The sequence below is a fragment of the Pristiophorus japonicus genome, chromosome 12 (genome assembly GCF_044704955.1).
Source record: "Pristiophorus japonicus isolate sPriJap1 chromosome 12, sPriJap1.hap1, whole genome shotgun sequence".
Lineage (NCBI taxonomy): Eukaryota > Metazoa > Chordata > Chondrichthyes > Pristiophoridae > Pristiophorus > Pristiophorus japonicus.
Window position 1 is genome coordinate 8358296 of NC_091988.1, and position 19138 is coordinate 8377433.

The 19138-nt window shown below is 43.4% G+C and overlaps 1 protein-coding gene across 3 annotated transcripts in view; it reads left to right on the forward strand.

Annotated features, from left to right (window-relative positions):
* LOC139277132 (contactin-4-like) overlaps positions 1-19138 on the forward strand; it is a 1961053-nt gene that overhangs the window by 1801908 nt on the left and 140007 nt on the right. For all 3 annotated transcript variants that reach the window (XM_070895154.1, XM_070895156.1, XM_070895155.1), the window contains one exon: positions 5496-5661. In XM_070895154.1, coding sequence (XP_070751255.1) covers positions 5496-5661 — 166 coding nt within the window. The remainder of the gene's footprint in view (positions 1-5495; positions 5662-19138) is intronic.

Sequence of the window (19138 nt, forward strand, 5' to 3'; positions counted from 1 at the left end):
ATCCACAGTCAACCCCTTAAGTATCATTCGCCAATCTATCCTAGCCAATTCACGCCTCATACCTTCAAAGTTACCCTTCTTTAAGTTCTGGACCATGGTCTCTGAATTAACTGTTTCATTCTCCATCCTAATGCAGAATTCCACCATATTATGGTCACTCTTCCCCAAGGGGTCTCGCACAACGAGATTGCTAATTAATCCTCTCTCATTACACAACACCCAGTCTAAGATAGCCTACCCCCTAGTTGGTTCCTCGACATATTGGTCTAGAAAACCATCCCTTATGCACTCCAGGAAATCCTCCTCCACCGTATTGCTTCCAGTTTGGTTAACCCAATCTATGTGCATATTAAAGTCACCCATTATAACTGCTGCACCTTTATTGCACGCACCCCTAATTTCATGTTTGATGCTCTCCCCAACATCACTACTACTGTTTGGAGGTCTGTACACAACTCCCACTAACGTTTTTTGCCCTTTGGTATTCTGCAGCTCTACCCATATAGATTCCACATCATCCAAGCTAATGTCCTTCCGAACTATTGCCTTAATTTCCTCCTTAACCAGCAATGCTACCCCACCTCCTTTTCCTTTTATTCTATCTTTCCTGAATGTTGAATACCCCTGGATGTTGAGTTCCCAGCCCTGATCATCCTGGAGCCACGTCTCCGTAATCCCAATCACATCATATTTGTTAACATCTATTTGCACAGTTAATTCATCCACATTATTGCGGATACTCCTTGCATTAAGACACAAAGCCTTCAGGCTTGTTTTTTTAACACCCTTTGTCCTTTTAGAATTTTGCTGTACAATGGCCCTTTTTGTTCTTTGCCTTGGGTTTCTCTGCCCTCCACTTTTCCTCATCTCCTTCTGTCTTTTGCTTTTGCCTCCTTTTTGTTTCCCTCTGTCTCCCTGCATTGGTTCCCACCCCCCTGCCATATTAGTTTAACTCCTCCCCAACAGCACTAGCAAACAATCCCCCTAGGACATTGGTTCCGGTCCTGCCCAGGTGCAGACCGTCCGGTTTGTACTGGTCCCACCTCCCCCAGAACCGGTTCCAATGCCCCAGGAATTTGAATCCCTCCCTGCTGCACCACTGCTCAAGCCACGTATTCATCTGCGCTATCCTGCGATTCCTACTCTGACTAGCACGTGGCACTGGTAGCAATCCCGAGATTACTACTTTTGAGGTCCTACTTTTTAATTTAGCTCCTAGCTCCTTAAATTCGTTTCGTAGGACCTCATCCCTTTTTTTACCTATGTCGTTGGTGCCAATGTGCACCATGACAATGGTTATGGGACAACGTAAAGGGAGCTGCACCTTGTAATTAACTGTGCTACACGTGACCTGGGAGCACATGATGCTGATCCTGGATATCCACGCAGAAGCATCTTCCATCCTTCAACATATAGTTCGGGATCCGGAATATTAGGTCCTCATTGAAACACCTGTGAACTCACCCCATTTCGGCGTGGACGCAAGTCATCCTCGTTTCGAAGGACTGCCTGTGATGGTGGGATAAAATGGAGTGCCTTCTCTTCCCCATCACAAATATCTCTGATCTTGATGATCAGAACAAAATTTTTAAAAGGTCTTTAAAAATTGTCGCACTGTTACAGTGGGAGGTTCTTTTCTTGAGGTTACATAAGAACATAAGAAATAGGAACAGGAGTAGGCCATACGGCCCCTCGAGCCTGCTCCACCATTTAATAAGATAATAGCTGATCTGATCATGGACTCAGCTCCACTTCCCTGCCCGCTTCCCATAACCCCTTATCCCTTTATTGTTTAAGAAACTGTCTATTTCTGTCTTAAATTTATCAATACCCCATCTTCCACAACTCTCTGAGGCAGCGAATTCCATAGATTTACAACCCTCTGAGAGAAGAAATTTCTCCTCATCTCAGTTTTAAATGGGTGGCCCCTTATTCTAAGATCATGTCCCTCTAGTTCTAGTCTCCCCCATCAGTGGAAACATCCTCTCTGCATCCACCTTGTCAAGCCCACTCATAATCTTATATGTTTCAATAAGATCATCTCTCAGTCTTCTGAATTCCAATGAGTAGAGGCCCAACCTACTCAACCTTTCCTTATAAGTCAATCCCCTCATCTCCGGAATTCAACCTAGTGAACCTTCTCTGAACTGCCTCCAAAGCAAGTATATCCTTTCGTAAATATGGAAACCAAAACTGTACGCAGTATTCCAGGTGTGGCCTCACCAATACCCTGTACAACTGTAGCAAGACTTCCCTACTTTTATACTCCAGCCCCTTTGCAATAAAGGCCAAGATTCCATTGGCTTTCCTGATCAGTTGCTGTACCTGCATACTATCCTTTTATGTTTCATGCACAAGTACCCCCAGGTCCCGCTGTACTGCAGCACTTTGCAATCTTTCTCCATTTAAATAATAACTTGCTCTTTGATTTTTTTTTGCCAAAGTGCATGACCTCACACTTTCCAACATTATACTCCATCTGCCAAATTTTTGCCCACTCACTTAGCCTGTCTAGGTCCTTTTGCAGATTTTTTGTGTCCTCCTCACACATTGCTTTTCCTCCCATCTTTGTATCGTCAGCAAACTTGGCTACGTTACACTCAGTCCCTTCTTCCAAGTCGTTAATATAGATTGTAAATAGTTGGGGACCCAGCACTGATCCCTGCAGCACCCCACTAGTTACTGGTTGCCAACCAGAGAATGAACCATTTATGCCGACTCTCTGTTTTCTGTTAGTTAGCCAATCCTCTATCCATGCTAATATATTACCCTCAACCCCGTGAACTTTTATCTTGTGCAGTAACCTGTTATGTGGCACCTTGTTAAATGCCTTCTGGAAGTCCAAATACACCACATCCACTGCTTCCCCTTTATCCATCCTGTTCGTTACATCCTCAAAGAATTCCAGCAAATTTGTCGAACACGACTTCCCCTTCATAAATCCATGCTGACTCTGCCTGACCAAATTTTGTTTTTCTAAATGTCCTGCTACTGCTTCTTTAATAATGGACTCCAACATTTTCCCAACTACAGATATCAGGCTAACTGGTCTATAGTTTCCTGCTTTTTGTCTGCCTCCTTTTTTAGATAAGGGCATCACATTTGCAGTTTTCGAATCTGCTGGGACCTCCCCAGAATCCAGGGAATTTTGATAAATTACAACCATTGCATCCACTATCCCTGCCGCTACTTCTCTTAAGACCCTAGGATGCAAGCCATCAGGTCCAGGGGATTTATCTGCCTTTAGTCCCATTATCTTACTGAGTACCACCTCCTCAGTGATTGTGATTGTGTTAAGTTCCTCCCCCCCTATAGCCCCTTGACTATCCACTGTTGGAATATTATTCGTGTCCTCTACCGTAAAGACTGATACAAAATATTTATTCAAGTTTCTGCCATCTCCATGTTCCCCATTACTAATTCCCCGGTCTCATTCTCTCAGGGACCAACATTTACTTTAGCCACTCTTTTCCTTTTTATATACCTATAGAAACTCTTGCTATCTGTTTTTATATTTTGTGCTAGTTAACTTTCATAGTCTATCTTCCCTTTACTAATCATTTTTTTTAGCCATTCTTTGCTGGTTGAAGTGTGTCAATGGAATGGCTAGGGTAAGCTTTACCCAGAAGCTAATTCATGCAATTCGATAGATTTTTTGATATTAAGGGAAACAAGGAATATGGAGATTGTGCAGGAAAGTGGAGTTGAGATAGAAGATCAGCTATGATTTTATTGAATGGCGGAGCAGGCTCGAGGGGCCGAATGGCCGACTCCTGCTCCTAGTTCTTGTGTTCTTATGTCTTGAGGTGCTCCAGGGTGACACTGAATGCAAAACTTGGTAAAATGTTTCATTCCTCAGCATGAGCATCCTTCATCTCAGTGAACACAAAATTCATCAACACACTTAAAACAAATGTGCACACACTTGAAATGGTCTTAATTGTGACATTCCCCAGACTGAGGAGTGCGAACACGATATCAGGTCAGCTTCTTCATCAATGCTGGGCTCTCTGACCTTCTAATCACTGTCTAACTCACACAAAATCTCATCAGAAATGACACTCGCAAGCATATTAAAGTTATTATTTTTAACGGTAAGATTTTTAAAAAGGAGTGCTATTCATAATTCTCCCTCTTCAAGGAAATCCATACACTCATTGTGTTTTTTTCTCTTGCTCTGCCGCTTTAGGCCGCCACATCTCCATCGGCTTTTACTTTTCATATCTCAGTTCATTCACTTGGAGCCCACTCCCTCAGTCTAGTTCAGGAGTGTTGAGGTGAATTTCCGCAAGAGTTCCCCCAAGCATCTGCCGTAACTTCGGCGAAGGGCTTCGGTAACCCTGAGATTAAACAGCAGCGACGTTGTTTCTACCACGAGCCAGGCGATATCCTTTAGTCGACAGGTGTGCAGCCGACAGAGGCCTGATTTTCCCACCACCGGGCTGTAATCCTGAGTATAAAATTAGGTCCTGCAGAGAACTAATAGCGCACACCCACGATGGGAGTCTACAACCCTCCCATTGGATTAAGGCCGCCTGTTCCTTGAAAGTAAATGAGGGGAGTCAGTCCCACGCCCTGCTTTGTACCTTGGATCTCCATATGACATAGCAATGCCCAGCACACAGTGGCCTAATATATATATATATATATATATATAAAAGGAGAAAAGTTATGCACTTGCTCTTCCCTGACAGGAGCAAGAAAACCTGGTAATATCAAAGGTGCAAAAACTCTCAGAAGCTACATGACAAAGGATTAAATGCAAAAATAATGGACAACAACAACAACTTGAATTTATGTAGCGCCTTTAACGTAGCAAAACATCCCAAGGCGCTTCACAGGAGTATTATGAGATAAAAAGTTTGACAACGAGCTGCATAAGTCGAAATTAGTGCAGATGACCAAAAGAGGTGAGTTTTAAGGAGTGCCTTGATGGAGGAAAGAGAGGCGGAGACCTTTAGGCAGGGAGTTCCATAGCTTGGGGTCCAGGCAGATGATGGCATGGCCACCAATGTTTGAGCGATTATAATCAGCGATGTTCAGGAGGGCAGAATTAGAGGAGCGCAGACATCTCGTGGGGCTGTGGGGCTGGAGGAGATTACAGAGATAGGGAGGGGCGAGGCCATGAGGTGGGGGGCATTTGAAAATAAGGATGGGAATTTTGAAATCGAGGTGTTGCTCAACCGGAAGCTGATGTAGGTCAGCGAGCACAGTGCAGTATAACAACTCTCAGTAATTCAACTGACAATGCTAGCCTACAAACTTAAAAAGAGGCCTAACAATCAAACTTACCCCAGCGAGAACGTATGATTGAAATACCCGATGAAGCCTATGGCTCCATATGTAACTATTAACCATCTTGGTGCTGGAGAAATAGCAAAGCTCACTGATGCACACATGTCAGTCAGAGTCAATATTTCCTGTGCAGCTGCCTGCTGTTTTTTTTGGTTCAGTTTGCTAAATAACTCTTGCATGTGTGCTCTGTACCTTTACAGGTTTTATATAGAAATAACAGACAGAACACAAAGGTGATAGAAACCAATAACACGTCAGTGGAGCTTCTTCTCCCCGATGATACGGAATATTACATTGAAGTGAAGACATTCAGCGACGGTGGTGACGGCATCAGCAGTGCTCAAATCAGAATCCCAAGAATGTCGTGTAAGTTTTTAAACAATCTCATACGGAAACAACTTATTTGGTTTAATAGAGAACAGATAATATCCTATTCAGTTACTCTTTTTCTTCCGGTACAAATTGATCTGTGTCGCTGTGGTGTTCAATTTGTAACAATTATGTTATTTAAGAAGGTAAGTTTGGGAAAGTGTTACAACACTGCCACTTGAATTCACTCCAAACTGAAGGGGTGAAAACAAGCTATCACTCCCTGATTGAAGTACGTTTGGGCTGTCTGAACCCAGTTTGGAATGTGAAACCTGTCGGTATTGGATTACAGGCCTTGATCAGAGAGGCCGTGATTGGTGTTGAAATGCAATGTGTTGCATTTGTTCAGTGGAAGGAGTACAGTATTCTGATGTGTGCAACTAAGCCACATTGTACAAATGCTGAACTTATTAATGTTTATTTTAAACGGGTTAAGGCCTCTGTTAAAATAGACGATGAAAAATGTTCTTGTGAATAGATCTCATTTCCCACTGCATATTTTTAAGAACATTTTGACACAGTGAAAAGAGAGCTTGTAGCTTGTGATCTGGGAGCACTGGATACAGACTCTTGATGCAAACTGGGCAAATATGTTCTTTTTTTCCCTCTACTGAGATTCTTCACCTTGATGAGAAGAGAATTTCCCAATAACTATTTTTTTAAAAAGACACGGAAGAGGTGAACTTCACAAGCATCAGCAAAAGTGTGATTGCAAGTTGTGTCTCTTGTTAATACTGAAAAGTCCAACCCAGCCATATTAATGTTTAACATCCTCAGGTGTTGTAGTCATAAACCCATGTGCCAACTCTGTTCCCTTATCCCTTTAACCCATCCCTTTGCTTCAACCATCATCATAGGCAGTCCCTCGGAATCGAGGAAGACTTGCTTCCACTCTTAAAATGAGTCCATAGGTGGCTGAACAGTCCAATACGAAAACCACAGTCCCTGTCACAGGTGGGACAGATAGTCGTTGAGGGAAAGGGGTGGGTGGGGAGTCTGGTTTGCCGCACGCTCTTTCCGCTGCCTGCGCTTGTTTTCTGCACGCTCTCGGCAATGAGACTCGAGGTGCTCAGCGCCCTCCCAGATGCACTTCCTCCACTTAGTGCGGTCTTTGGCCAGGGTCTCCCAGGTGTCGGTGGGGATGTCGCACTTTATCAGGGAGGCTTTGAGGGTGTCCTTGTAACGTTTCCTCTGCCCACCTTTGGCTCGTTTGCCATGAAGGAGTTCCGAGTAGAGCCCTTGCTTTGGGAGTCTCGTGTCTGGCATGCGGACAATGTGGCCTGCCCAGCGGAGCTGATCAAGTTCTTAAATGTTGATGTGGTCTCTGCTTCAATCACTAACTCAAGACGTACATTCCGCAGCCTCACAAAATAAATAGAGTCTTTGGAGTTAGATGACAAATTAGCATTTTGTTTATTAAACTGGAAACAACCAATAACAGCATGCTCAATATTACTTGTCTTAAATCACCTGGAGGATTTAGGGTTATTTAAAGTAATGAATGGATGTATTCCTATTTTTATTGAAGAGATTCTTTAATAATGTTGTATACATTCATTGCTGTGAGATTCTGAGACATTGTGCATCCTTCATTATCACTAACTTTATATCACATCTTCAAGAAAACAGCTTTCTGAAGCAGACTACAGGGTATTGAGATTATGCAAAATCTTTTTAAGCTAAATTTGTGAAGCACTGTATGATTTGTATTTTGATAAAAGAAGAGCATAATTAAAACAGAACCGATGTAACTAGCCTGTACGCAGAGAGCCCAAGTGCATGTTCCACACCTTTACATCGAAACTCATACTAATTCTTCAAAATCAATACTGATTTGAATAAATGCCGTCCAAATTCATAACAGTTGATTTAATCTCAAACCCTTGGAGAGAAGAACTTAGAAGCAGATTACTGAACTTCTGGACACCTGACACGAGGGTTGTTCAATAATGCTTTGCAGAATGTTTTGAGTGACTTTGTGTGAATCCTGATAGCCAAATGTATTTTACAGTGTTACTACTGGTGGCAGCATGCATACATCAATGACTCCATACAGGCTCTATACTGATCTCTGTATGGGTGGGACTCACTTGACTCCTACCAACAGCACTTGGCATTGTATCCAACATTTTATTTTCGCATTGCTGGACAGAGATTCTCAGATCTTGGGGAAGATCTGTGCGCCAGATTATTAAAATTGCAAACCTGACTCTGTAGTAATGGCACATGTGCAAGATTGGACATATGTAGTTGCTTTAAAGTTGAGCTGAAGTTTGTGAGTCACCACAATTGATGAATACGCAGTGAAAATGGACCAATGTGTCTCCAAGGTGACTGACATGATTAATGGACTATCGTATAAATAAGGAGTTAGATGCAATTAATCAAATGATTAAGTAAATCAGCTGAACTAAATGTAAACAGTCATTATTAAATAGTTTAAATCTTTCTTAATGCTATCACTTAGTCTGACAGTATGAGGTCAGGTTGCGTGTCGCCGTGAATGTCCCGAGAGCTCCATACTAAAATATCTAATTTTTTTCTTATCTCTATTAATGACTTACCATCTCTGTACAGCAGAGTTCAGACATCAAATGATATTCTACTCTATAAATGAAAATGTGCCCTTGTAATATAAGGAATTGAATTGAAAGGAACAAGGTTAAACAGATTAGATAACTTAACCGGTGGTTGCAGAAGTACAGAACATGAATGTAAAAGTGACATCCCCTAAATAAGATTAAGATTTTTTTTACACACATGGTCGTAGACTACCATCAAAGTAGTTAATGCTACACCAGTTAATTATTTTGGAAAGAAAGGGAGGTAGACAGGAATATTTTTTATGTACAGATATATTCATTCTTGAGATGTAGACGTCGCTGGCAAGGCCGGCATTTATTGCCCATCCCAAGTTCCCCTAACAAGGTGATGGTGGACCTTCCTCTTGAGCCGCTGCAGTCAGTATGGTAGCGGTTGAGTGACTCGCATCTTCAGATGGCAGGTTAGAGTTGGTGAGGGACTAGTTGACCCATTGACCAGATTTACTAGGGCTCCTTGATGCCACAAGAGTCCCCCTACAAGCCAGACCGGGTAAAGATGGCAGTTTTCTTTCCCTAAAGTACATTAGTGAAGAACATTTACAACAATTTGACAGCTTCATGGTCACATGTACTGATACCAGTTTTTTTACTTACAAATTTTTTAACTGAATTCAAATTCTCAAACCGCAATAGTGGGACTTGAACTCACAGTCTCTGGATTTCTGATAAAGTAACATAACCACTGCACTACTCTACCCCGAACAGCTAAACTCATGTCTCGTAATGCCCTTTTGCTAGCTCCAAGAAAAAAGACAAAATGGTAATTGATATTATTCTGAAATGGCTTGCATTAATTAATTCATTAATTAATTGCATTAATTAATGAATTAATGTTCAATAGTTTCCGGCTGATTCAATTCAGACCCAGATTAGATGTGAAGGCGGAATCGGAGGTCATTTGCTCACTGGTGTAATGTTAGCAACAGGTTGGCCAAATGCAGGCTTAGCATTAATGGAATGTTCAGTTTCAATTTTTAGCCAAGCATAAATGCAATTGACGCAATTTAAAATAAATGTTTCTCTTATGCAGCTGATCAGCTGTCCCGTGGCCCATTTACAAAAATACTCAAACTAAACCACTATGGCTAACTCAAGATGGCAGTAATGCCCACGTAAATTAACTTTGTGATTGGGTGATTAAGGATGCAATCAGGTTTGCTGCAGATCTCGCGGACTGTGTGGCAGTAATTGTTTTGCAGTGTGCCCAGCCTCCTGAAATGTTGTGATGCCATGTGTGGTGCGAATTACTGCCTGTGTGCCACCATCATTGAGGTGTCGGAGCTGTGTGCAAATAGGGTAAACTGGAATTATCAACAATTTACAACATAACATGAAAATTCGGCTTGAAAAGAAATGCTGGATTATCTTTAATCATCTAATCACCGTCAATTTTATTATAGGGCTGTTTACAGACAATTAATATATGAAAGGTCTAGTACCATTTTCAACATATCGGTTTGTTTTAAATGCAAGCTGAATGATCCAAAATATTTTCTGAATTGTTAAACAACTATTACCTTTTTTAAACATTTAAACACTGCATGAGTTTCTTCAGCATACATTGAACTTGTGTGAGATTCAATAACAGACAGTATAAGAAGGTCTGTGTGAACCGTCCAGTATATGATGGATAAGTTTATTTTTTTTTTAAAGCTCTTGGAATTGAGACAAAAATCTTCAAGGTGTGATGGAATAACAAAAACGCGCTGCCTCTGTATTATCTTGCCTAACTCAGGCTGAGCTAGACAGCTAACAGGCTTGATCTCATCCTTCAGCCATTCATCTCACCTTCAGTTTTACCAGAATAGTCCATATGCACGACTGAACCTGAGATGAAAATAAAAAGCCCAGGCTGATCAATGTGTTCTTAATGCACTCCACCAACGGTGAGCTTATATTCTCGGTTGATAAAAGCTTGATCCGAGGCAGCTGTGCACAGGTCAGAGGGTGACAGATGACAGGCAGGGACTAGCTACTCTGAAGCACGCACAACCCCAAACTGCTCACTTTCCAGTCATTCAGTAGTTTTTGCTGGGCAATAAAAAAATATTTTCTGTAAAATTCAGTCCACATTAATACAAATCTAGTGGTTGAGAGTTGACAGCACAAGGCCCATGCTGTCAATGCAAATCTTTGAATCCTTAAGCTATTGTATATCTCCGCCTTAGACACACAGAAACATAGAAAATAGGTGCAGGCGTAGGCCATTCGGCCCTTCGAGCCTGCACCACCACTCAATATGATCATGGCTGATCGTGCAACTTCAGTACCCCATTCCTGCTTTCTCTCCATACCCCACGATCCCTTTAGCCGTAAGGGCGACATCTCACTCCCTTTTGAATATATCTAATGAACTGGCCTGAACAACTTTCTGTGGGAGAATGGATCTTACCCACTGTATTGTTTGAATCATATAAAGTGTGTTACAGTCCAGCTCATGCTGCAGAAGGGACATGCGATTTTAACATTCCAGAAATAGCATTAAGGGGCAGTTTCAACCTCTAAATGGGGTCAGTGGACTTGCCACCCTGTTAATGCTCAGCCTGTTGCCATTTTTACAGGGTCTACTGCTGGGCGGCTCAAGGGCCCCCCTGTTTCAGGCTGTAGGTCCCCGTTAATATGCAAATCAAGATCTTAAAGTAGAAATTTGCCGACTTTGCGACTGGGTTTTTGCCGATATTTCACCATATTTGGCGAAAGCCTGGTCGGCGGGAACTTCGGGCACTTTTTTGTTGCGGTGTTTTCCGCGTGCCGCTGGGGAGAGGAGTGCCGTCGTGCAAGACCCGAAATATGGTTTTCTCCGCACCCGTATTCTGCGCCCAGTATACCGACGGGGAAAAATCAGTCATTGCAGCCCTGCCAGCAGCGGTAAGTATGAAGACCTGCAAAAAGGTAACTTAAAGTTTTTATTTTTTCATTCTTTTTCAGCGATTTAATAGCTAACGGTTTTGTGAATGTTTTGTGATTTTTTTTTTTTCCCAATTTTTTTGGGGTGTTTTTCTCCCCTCCCAAGCCATCTCTCGCAGCGCTATCAGCCTTGGACTAAAGTTGCCGAAATTCGCAGTTTGCTCCGGGAATCCTCGTGCAACGCCGATTTTTATCGGCGCGCAAATTAAAGGCTGAATATCCGGCCTATTAGCGACAGCGAAGCGAAAGCGGTAATGTTGGTGAAAAAAATACTGTTTTCGCTGAAAACCGAATTTCTGGCCCTGAATATCATAGGGCCACATTTGCTAGTTTAGGACAGCACTTGTCGGAGTGTGTGACTTACACTCTCCGTGCAGTTTCACTGGCGATCGAGCCAAAGAGAGCCCCGGAAAGGTTACTGAGAAATGATTTTTCTGGGTCCAGCAGGAGAGCTACTTCAGGTGTCACAATAATAATCTGAGCTCCCCCCCGGCCCACCACTCCGCGACCATCCCCCTCGGGACTCAGCTTGCTGTCGGACGAACGACCCAATACTGCGCCGTTCTGAATCTGACGAGTTGCGTCAGGATGCCTGTTTGCGGTGAGCAACTCACCGATTCTACTTCAATTGAAATGTCTCCGTCCTCTCTGTTGCCAGAATGCATCATCATAGGCAGTCCTTCAAATGAGAAGGGTGGACACACTCCCTTCATCACCATGGGAGCTGGCTGATCAGTTTTGGGGCCCAGGGATCTCCAAGGTGAACGATATGAGAGAATACGTTCATCTACCATGGCAGGGTCCCAACCTGCGCGATGAGTTAGGACTTCCAATCCAACACCTTTACCACTCGGCCACCACAACTGCTGGGAGCTGGCGGAGCTCGGCTCCTCTACATCATAGGCAGTCCCTCGGAATCGAGGAAGACTTGCTTCCACTCTAAAAATGAGTCCTTAGGTGGCTGTACAATCCACTACGAGAGCCACAGTCCCTGTCACAGGTGGGACAGATAGTCGTTGAGGGAAGGGGTGGGTGGGACAGGTTTGCCGCACACTCTTTCCGCTGCCTGCACTTGATTTCTGCGTGCTCTCAGCGATGAGACTCAAGGTGCTCAGCGCCCTCCCGGATGCACTTCCTCCACTTAGGGCGCTCTTTGGCCAGGGACTCCCAGGTGTCGGTGGGGATGTTGCACTTTATCAGGGAGGCTTTGAGGATGTCCTTGTAACATTTCTGTTAAGTATGTTAATTGGGTTTTACCTGCCATCGGAGGGCGCGACTGTCGGAGTCCTAATGGTCACTGGCAGACACGTGCAAGATGTATATATAATGTTGGCAGCCATGTTGAATTCTCAGTTTGAGAATAAATAAGGTCATGCCTGAACTAGCTCACCGTATTTAGCCTCATGGAGTTATTCGATACTTAACAGTTTCCTCTGCCCACCTTTGGCTCGTTTGCCGTGAAGGAGTTCTGAGTAGAGCGCTTGCTGCTGTCACGCTGCATCGGTCAACTACCTAAAAGTCAAAATCAATCACGGGGTATTTTATTTGGTTCTGATATTCGAGAGGAGCACACACTTTAAGAAGTGTTATAAGGTTATGATAGTGAGGGTGTCATTTCTATCATTTACACCATATTTGAGTAAGTCTTGTGAAGAATTAACCAGATTTCTTTATAAAGTACTTTTGAAATACTTATCAGCATTTATTGACCCTGTTCCCTCTGGTGCACGGCTGCAAGGCTGAGGACTGATCCCTCAGCTCTAGAATTTCAATTCTAAGGCGGCACAGAGAACTGGACAGCTGGACAGCTGGAGAGGGGGGAGAGGTCCAATACACAGTGACTCGGGAATCCAGACAGAGAGTCATTTGCGAGTCCTGCAACTTCTGAGCCAATCCCAATTGGAAATGAACAAAAGAATTGGGGCAGTGGCCACATGTTAAGGGTGGCGCGCCAGGTGTGTCGCCCTCTGAGAAGAGGCACGTACTTCAGGCAGCAGCTGTAGAGGAGCTATAGATGGACCATGTAGAGTTGACACCTCAAGTCGCTGGAGAAATACCACCAACGATGTCTCCGCAAGATCCTGCAAATCCCCTGGGAGGACAGACGCACCAACGTTAGCGTCCTCGATCAGGCCAACATCCCCAGCATTGAAGCACTGACCACACTCGACCAGCTCTGCTGGGCAGGCCACATTGTTCACATGCCTGACATAAGATTCCCAAAGCAAGCGCTCTACTCGGAACTGCTACACGGCAAACGAGCCCCAGGTGGGCAAAGGAAACGTTTCAAGGGCACCCTCAAAGCCTCCTTGATAAAATGCAACATCCCCACCGATACCTGGGAGTCCCTGGCCAAAGAGCGCCCGAAGTGAAGACTTGCTTCCACTCTAAAAATGAATCCTTAGGTGGCTGAACAGTCCAATACGAGAACCACAGTCCCTGTCACAGGTGGGACAGATAGTCGTTGAGGGTAAGGGAGGGTGGGGCAGGTTTGCCGCACGCTCTTTCCGCTGCCTGCGCTTGGTTTCTGCATGCTCTCGGCGATGAGACTCGAGGTACTCAGCGCCCTCCTGGATGCACTTCCTCCACTTAGGGCGGTCTTTGGCCAGGGCCTCCCAGGTGTCAGTGGGGATGTTGCACTTTATCAGGGAGGCTTTGAGGGTGTCCCTGTAACGTTTCCTCCGCCCACCTAAAAAATGATTAAGAAAGGAAAGATAGACTGTGAAAGTAAACTAGCACAAAATATAAAAACAGTTAGCAAGAGTTTCTATAGATAGATAAAAAGGAAAAGAGTGGCTTAAGTAAATGTTGGTCCTTTATAGGACAAGACCGGGGAATTAGTAATGGGGAACATGGAGATGGCAGAAACTCTGAACAAATATTTTGTATCAGTCTTTACGGTAGAGGACACTTAACAATATTCTGACAGTGGATAGTCAAGGGGCTATGAGGGGGGAGGAACTTAACACAATCACAATCACTAAGGAGGTGGTAATCAGTACGATAATGGAACTAAAGGCCCTGATAAATCCCCTGGACCTGATGGCTTGCATCCTAGGGTCTTAAGAGAAGTAACGGCAGGGATTGTGGATGCATTGGTTGTAATTTACCAAAATTCCCTGGATTCTGGGGAGGTCCCAGCAGATTGGAAAACTGCGAATGTAATGCCCCTATTTAAAAAAGGAGGCAGACAAAAAGCAGGAAACTATAGATCGGTTAGCCTAACATCTGTGGTTGGAAAAATGTTGGAGTCCATTATTAAAGAAGCAGTAGCAGGACATTTGGAAAAGCAAAATTCGGTCAGGCAGAGTCAGCATGGATTTATGAAAGGGAAGTCATGTTTGACAAATTTTCTGGAATTCTTTGAGGATGTAATGAGCAGGGTGGATAAAGGGGAACCAGTGGATGTGGTGTATTTGGACTTCCAGAAGGCATTTGACAAGGTGCCGCATAAAAGGTTACTACACAAGATAAAAGTTCACGGGGTTGGGGGTAATATATTAGCATGGATAGAGGATTGGCTAACTAACAGAGAACAGAGAGTCGGGATAAATGGTTCATTCTCTGGTTGGCAACTAGTAACTATTGGGGTGCCGCAGGGATCAGTGCTGGGACCCCAACTATATACAATCTATATTAACGACTTGGAAGAAGGGACTGAGTGTAACGTAGCCAAGTTTGCTATGATACAAAGATCGGAGGAAAAGCAATTAGTAAGGAGGACACAAAAAATCTGCAAAAGGACATAGACAGGCTAAGTGAGTGGGCAAAAATTTGGCAGATGAAGTATAATGTTGGAAAGTGTGAGCACTTTGGCAGAAAAAAATCAAAGAGCAAGTTGTTATCTAAATGGAGAAAGATTACAAAATGCTGCAGTACAGCGAGACCTGGGGGTACTTGTGCATGAAACACAAAAAGTTAGTATGCAGGTACAGCAAGTAATCAGGAAGGCCAATGGTATCTTGGCCTTTATTGCAAAGGGGATGGAGGTTCAAAGCAGGGAAGTCTTGCTGTATGAGGTATTGGTGAAGCCACACCTGGAATACTGCGTGCAGTTTTGGTTTCCATATTTACGAAAGGATATTCTTGCTTTGGAGGCAGTTCAGAGAAGGTTCACAAGATTGATTCTGGAGATGAGGGAGTTGACTTATGAGGAAAGGTTGAGTAGGTTGGGCCTCTACTCATTGGAATTCAGAAGAATGAGAGGTGATCTTATCGAAACGTATAAGATTATGAGGGGGCTTGACAAGGTGGATGCACTGATGGGGGAGACCAGAACTCGGGGCATAATTTTAGAACAAGGGGCCGCCCATTAAAAACAGAGTTGAGGAGAAATTTCTTCTCTGAGGGTTGTAAATCTATGGAATTCGCTGCCTCAGAGAGCTGTGGAAGCTGGGAGATTGAATAAATTTAAGACAGAAATAGACAGTTTCTTAAACGATAAAGGGATAAAGGGTTATGGGGAGCGGGCGGGGAAGTGGAGCTGAGTCCATGATCAGATCAGCCATGATCGTATTGAATGGAGGAGCAGGCTCGAGGGCCCGTATGGCCTACTCCTGCTCCTATTTCCTATTTCTTATGTTCACCTTTGGCTCATTTGCCGTGTAGGAGTTCTGAGTAGAGCGCTTGCTTTGGGAGTCTCATGTCTGGCGTGCGAACTATGTAGCCTGCCCAGCGGAGCTGATCAAGTGTGCTCAGTGCTTCGATGCTGGGGATGTTGGCCTGGTCGAGGACGCTGATGTTGGTGCGTCTGTCCTCCCAGGGGATTGGCAGGATCTTGCGGAGACATCGTTGGTGATATATCTCCAGCAACTTGAGGTGTCTACTGTACAAGGTCCATGTCCCTGAGCCATACAGGAGGGCGGGTATTACTACAGCCCTGTAGACCATGAACATGGTAAGGTACGGAGTCCTGGAGCTCGCTGAGCTTTGTCGCGGGACTCTGTCAGCACTTTTTTCTGTGGAGTCGCGTGTAGTCCGTTCCAAGGGACTTGTGAATAAGTGCTGCATTTCTGACATGTTACATGCTGGGTGTGCCGGTTCAAGAAGACGATGTTTATTAAAGCGATTGAAGTTGAAAGTACTGATACCCGTTTTTGTTCAGTTCTTTTAATACTGCGAACTAAAGCACTTTATATTCTTTGGTTGTCTGGTTGCATTGTGATTAAGATTCTAATTACCTAGGTCGACATGCAGCATGTCAGCACCACAGGAAAGCTAATGCTCCTGCTGCTTGTACAGCCGTTGGTACAGTACCTGAGGGATGGCTAATATGTTGAACACTTTAAAATTTATAATTGCATGAATAGATATGCTTCTGTCTAGTCACGTTGGGGATTTGGATTGTTTGTCAATGCATAACCGTGTAACTAGTGACATTTCTGAAGTGTTAATGCATTATTATGCAATTTTTATATTCCAGTCATTTCTGACAAGGAAGTTTTTTTTTTCCAAAGAGTTTGTACATGATGAACTAACGGATTTTAATTAATTCTACCGTAAACAAACTTGCAGAATGGGCATGTGAATGACGTATGAATTTCAATCGAAATAAAGGGTGAGGTGGTGCATTTTGGTAGGAGAAATAAGGAGGTTACCTACTCCTTCGAAAATAAGAGTCTAAATGGGCTCGAGGTGCAAAGGGATCTCGGGGTATAGATTCAAAAATCATTAAAAGTAACTACGCATATTTAAAAAGCCATAAAAGTGCAAATAAAGCACTGGGGTTCATTTCTAGAGGAATAGAATTCAAAAGCAGAGAAGTTATCTTCAACTTGTATAAAACATTGTCTAATTGTCTCATGATTTGAGAAGGTGGGGTTGCAATATTGCATTACTCTATATATGCTTTGAAGTGGTTGCTGTTGTTGTAGTTGTGGTTGTAAAATTTGCCCATGGATGAAAAGGTCGTGCTCAAAGGAGTTCGTGGCCTGCTCAGTTTCAAAACATTAGAGGGAACATTGCTTATCAATGCTTGATATAAAAAGACTGTAGTATGTATATGTTATTATAGAGACCTTTAACAACCTAATCAAATCAGTTGTTGTAGTTCCTTCTAAAGTTTGTATGTATTCAGCATTTTAGGAGTTAGCAAATAGCTTTCACCAAACCGATTTATAGCAGGGACGTCAAACTTTACAGCAGGTATAATGAAGCATTTATGGCTGTTTGCAAAATACATAAAATGTAATTATTCTGTAGACATAAAATAATGCATAGAGTGGGAAAAATTCCCCTACCTTCACATTTTCTCCACGGACAGAGGGAGAGCCAAAGTGAAGAGAATTCTTCTGTGAGGGCTGTTCCGTCGTTTGCCGACATTTTACACTTTTTCCAAAATTCATCCCTGGTTCTGGAGTAGCAATGAAGAGTTCGTGAGTGACTACAATTGAGCTTGTTTTAAACATCACATAATGGTATCCAGTGCTAAATTCTCCACCCTTTCACTTGCCCATGATGTGTAGGTAGCATCTGATCACATCTTGTGTTGAGAGCAGCAGATAAAATGGGGAGTCAAGGGTTATGGGGAGAGGGCGGGGAAGTGGAGTTGAGGCCAAGATCAGATCAGCCATGATCTTATTGAATGGAGGAGCAGGTTCAAGGGGCCAAATGACCGACTCCTGCTCCTATTTCTTATGATCTTATGGGCAGTTGAACTGAAACAGACCAGAAAAGCTTGAGACAGTGGAGAAGCTGGAAAAATGGCATAGAGATAACGAAAACCTGGAGATGTCCATATGAGAAGGTTTTTGTGACACTGTCGGGGGTTGATTGTTGTCTTGCTACGGTGCCATTTTTCGGCAGAAACAAAATGCTCACTGCCAACTTCCTGCCACCTTTGCGCCCACTGCAGTGTTGGAGTGGACACTGGAATAGGCAGCCAGGCCTTTGGCCAGAAACAGTTCAAATATCCTAGCTCTAGGATAAATGCAGCATCTTTCTGTGAAGTAAAGGCAGAAATTCACGTAGGATTCAGAATTTACTGATGCAGATGATGTAACAATGGCCCTGAAATTCCGGTAACATCATTCCTGCGGGCAAACAACCTAAAAAAAGCAAAAAGTTACGCACTTACCTGCTGCTGTTGCGACTGTCCGAACTTCCGAGCCTGAGGCTCAGAGGTGACTGCGTGCGCAGCTCGTGCACATGGGGACGTGCGCAGGCCGGGATCTAGTGACAGCAGCCATTCAGGTACAGTATAGTTTCTCATTTATAGCAATAGGAGTTCCCTAAGTACCGAACTCCTATTGCTATGAATGAGAACCCCCCCCCCCCAAACTCTTAAAAACCAATAAAAAATAGAAAATAAAGTACACAATTAACATGCATTTAAATTAAAGTTGTTATAAGAAAAATAGTTTTCTGACTTTTAAAAAAAAAATTATATTAACACTTAAAATGAACTTACTGTAGTGAGGAGGGATTTTAAACATAAAAAGTGCTTTGATAACTTTATTTTTTATTTGTATGTGTATTTTTAACCACTTGCGCCTGTAAAAGTAGGCTATATGCCTGCTTTTTCAGGCGCAGGGTTTTAAAGGACATTTGCAGGGCAAGATATTCGTAAATATCGGAAATCTTACCCTGCAAGCGTCCTCGCTCCCGAGATGCGGAGGATCTGTCAAGCCAGAAACTTGACAGATCGGGAATGCCGGTTTTCAGCGCATGTGCATTGTGCGCTGGAAACCAGCCTTTCCAATGCCTTCCCGGGTCCGCAGGAACTTCTTACGGACCCACGACATCGGAATTTCAGGGCCAATACTTTTTCTAATGTGCAGAAAATAGATCATCATCATCATCATCATCATAGGCAGTCCCTCGAAATCTACTCAATAAGTGAGTTCTCAGGTGACTGTACAGTCCACTACGGGAATTACAATCTCTGTCACAGGTGGGACAGATAGTCATTGAAGGAAAGGGTGGGTGGGATTGTCATGTTTGTTTTAAAAGATAAATAGGTCAGC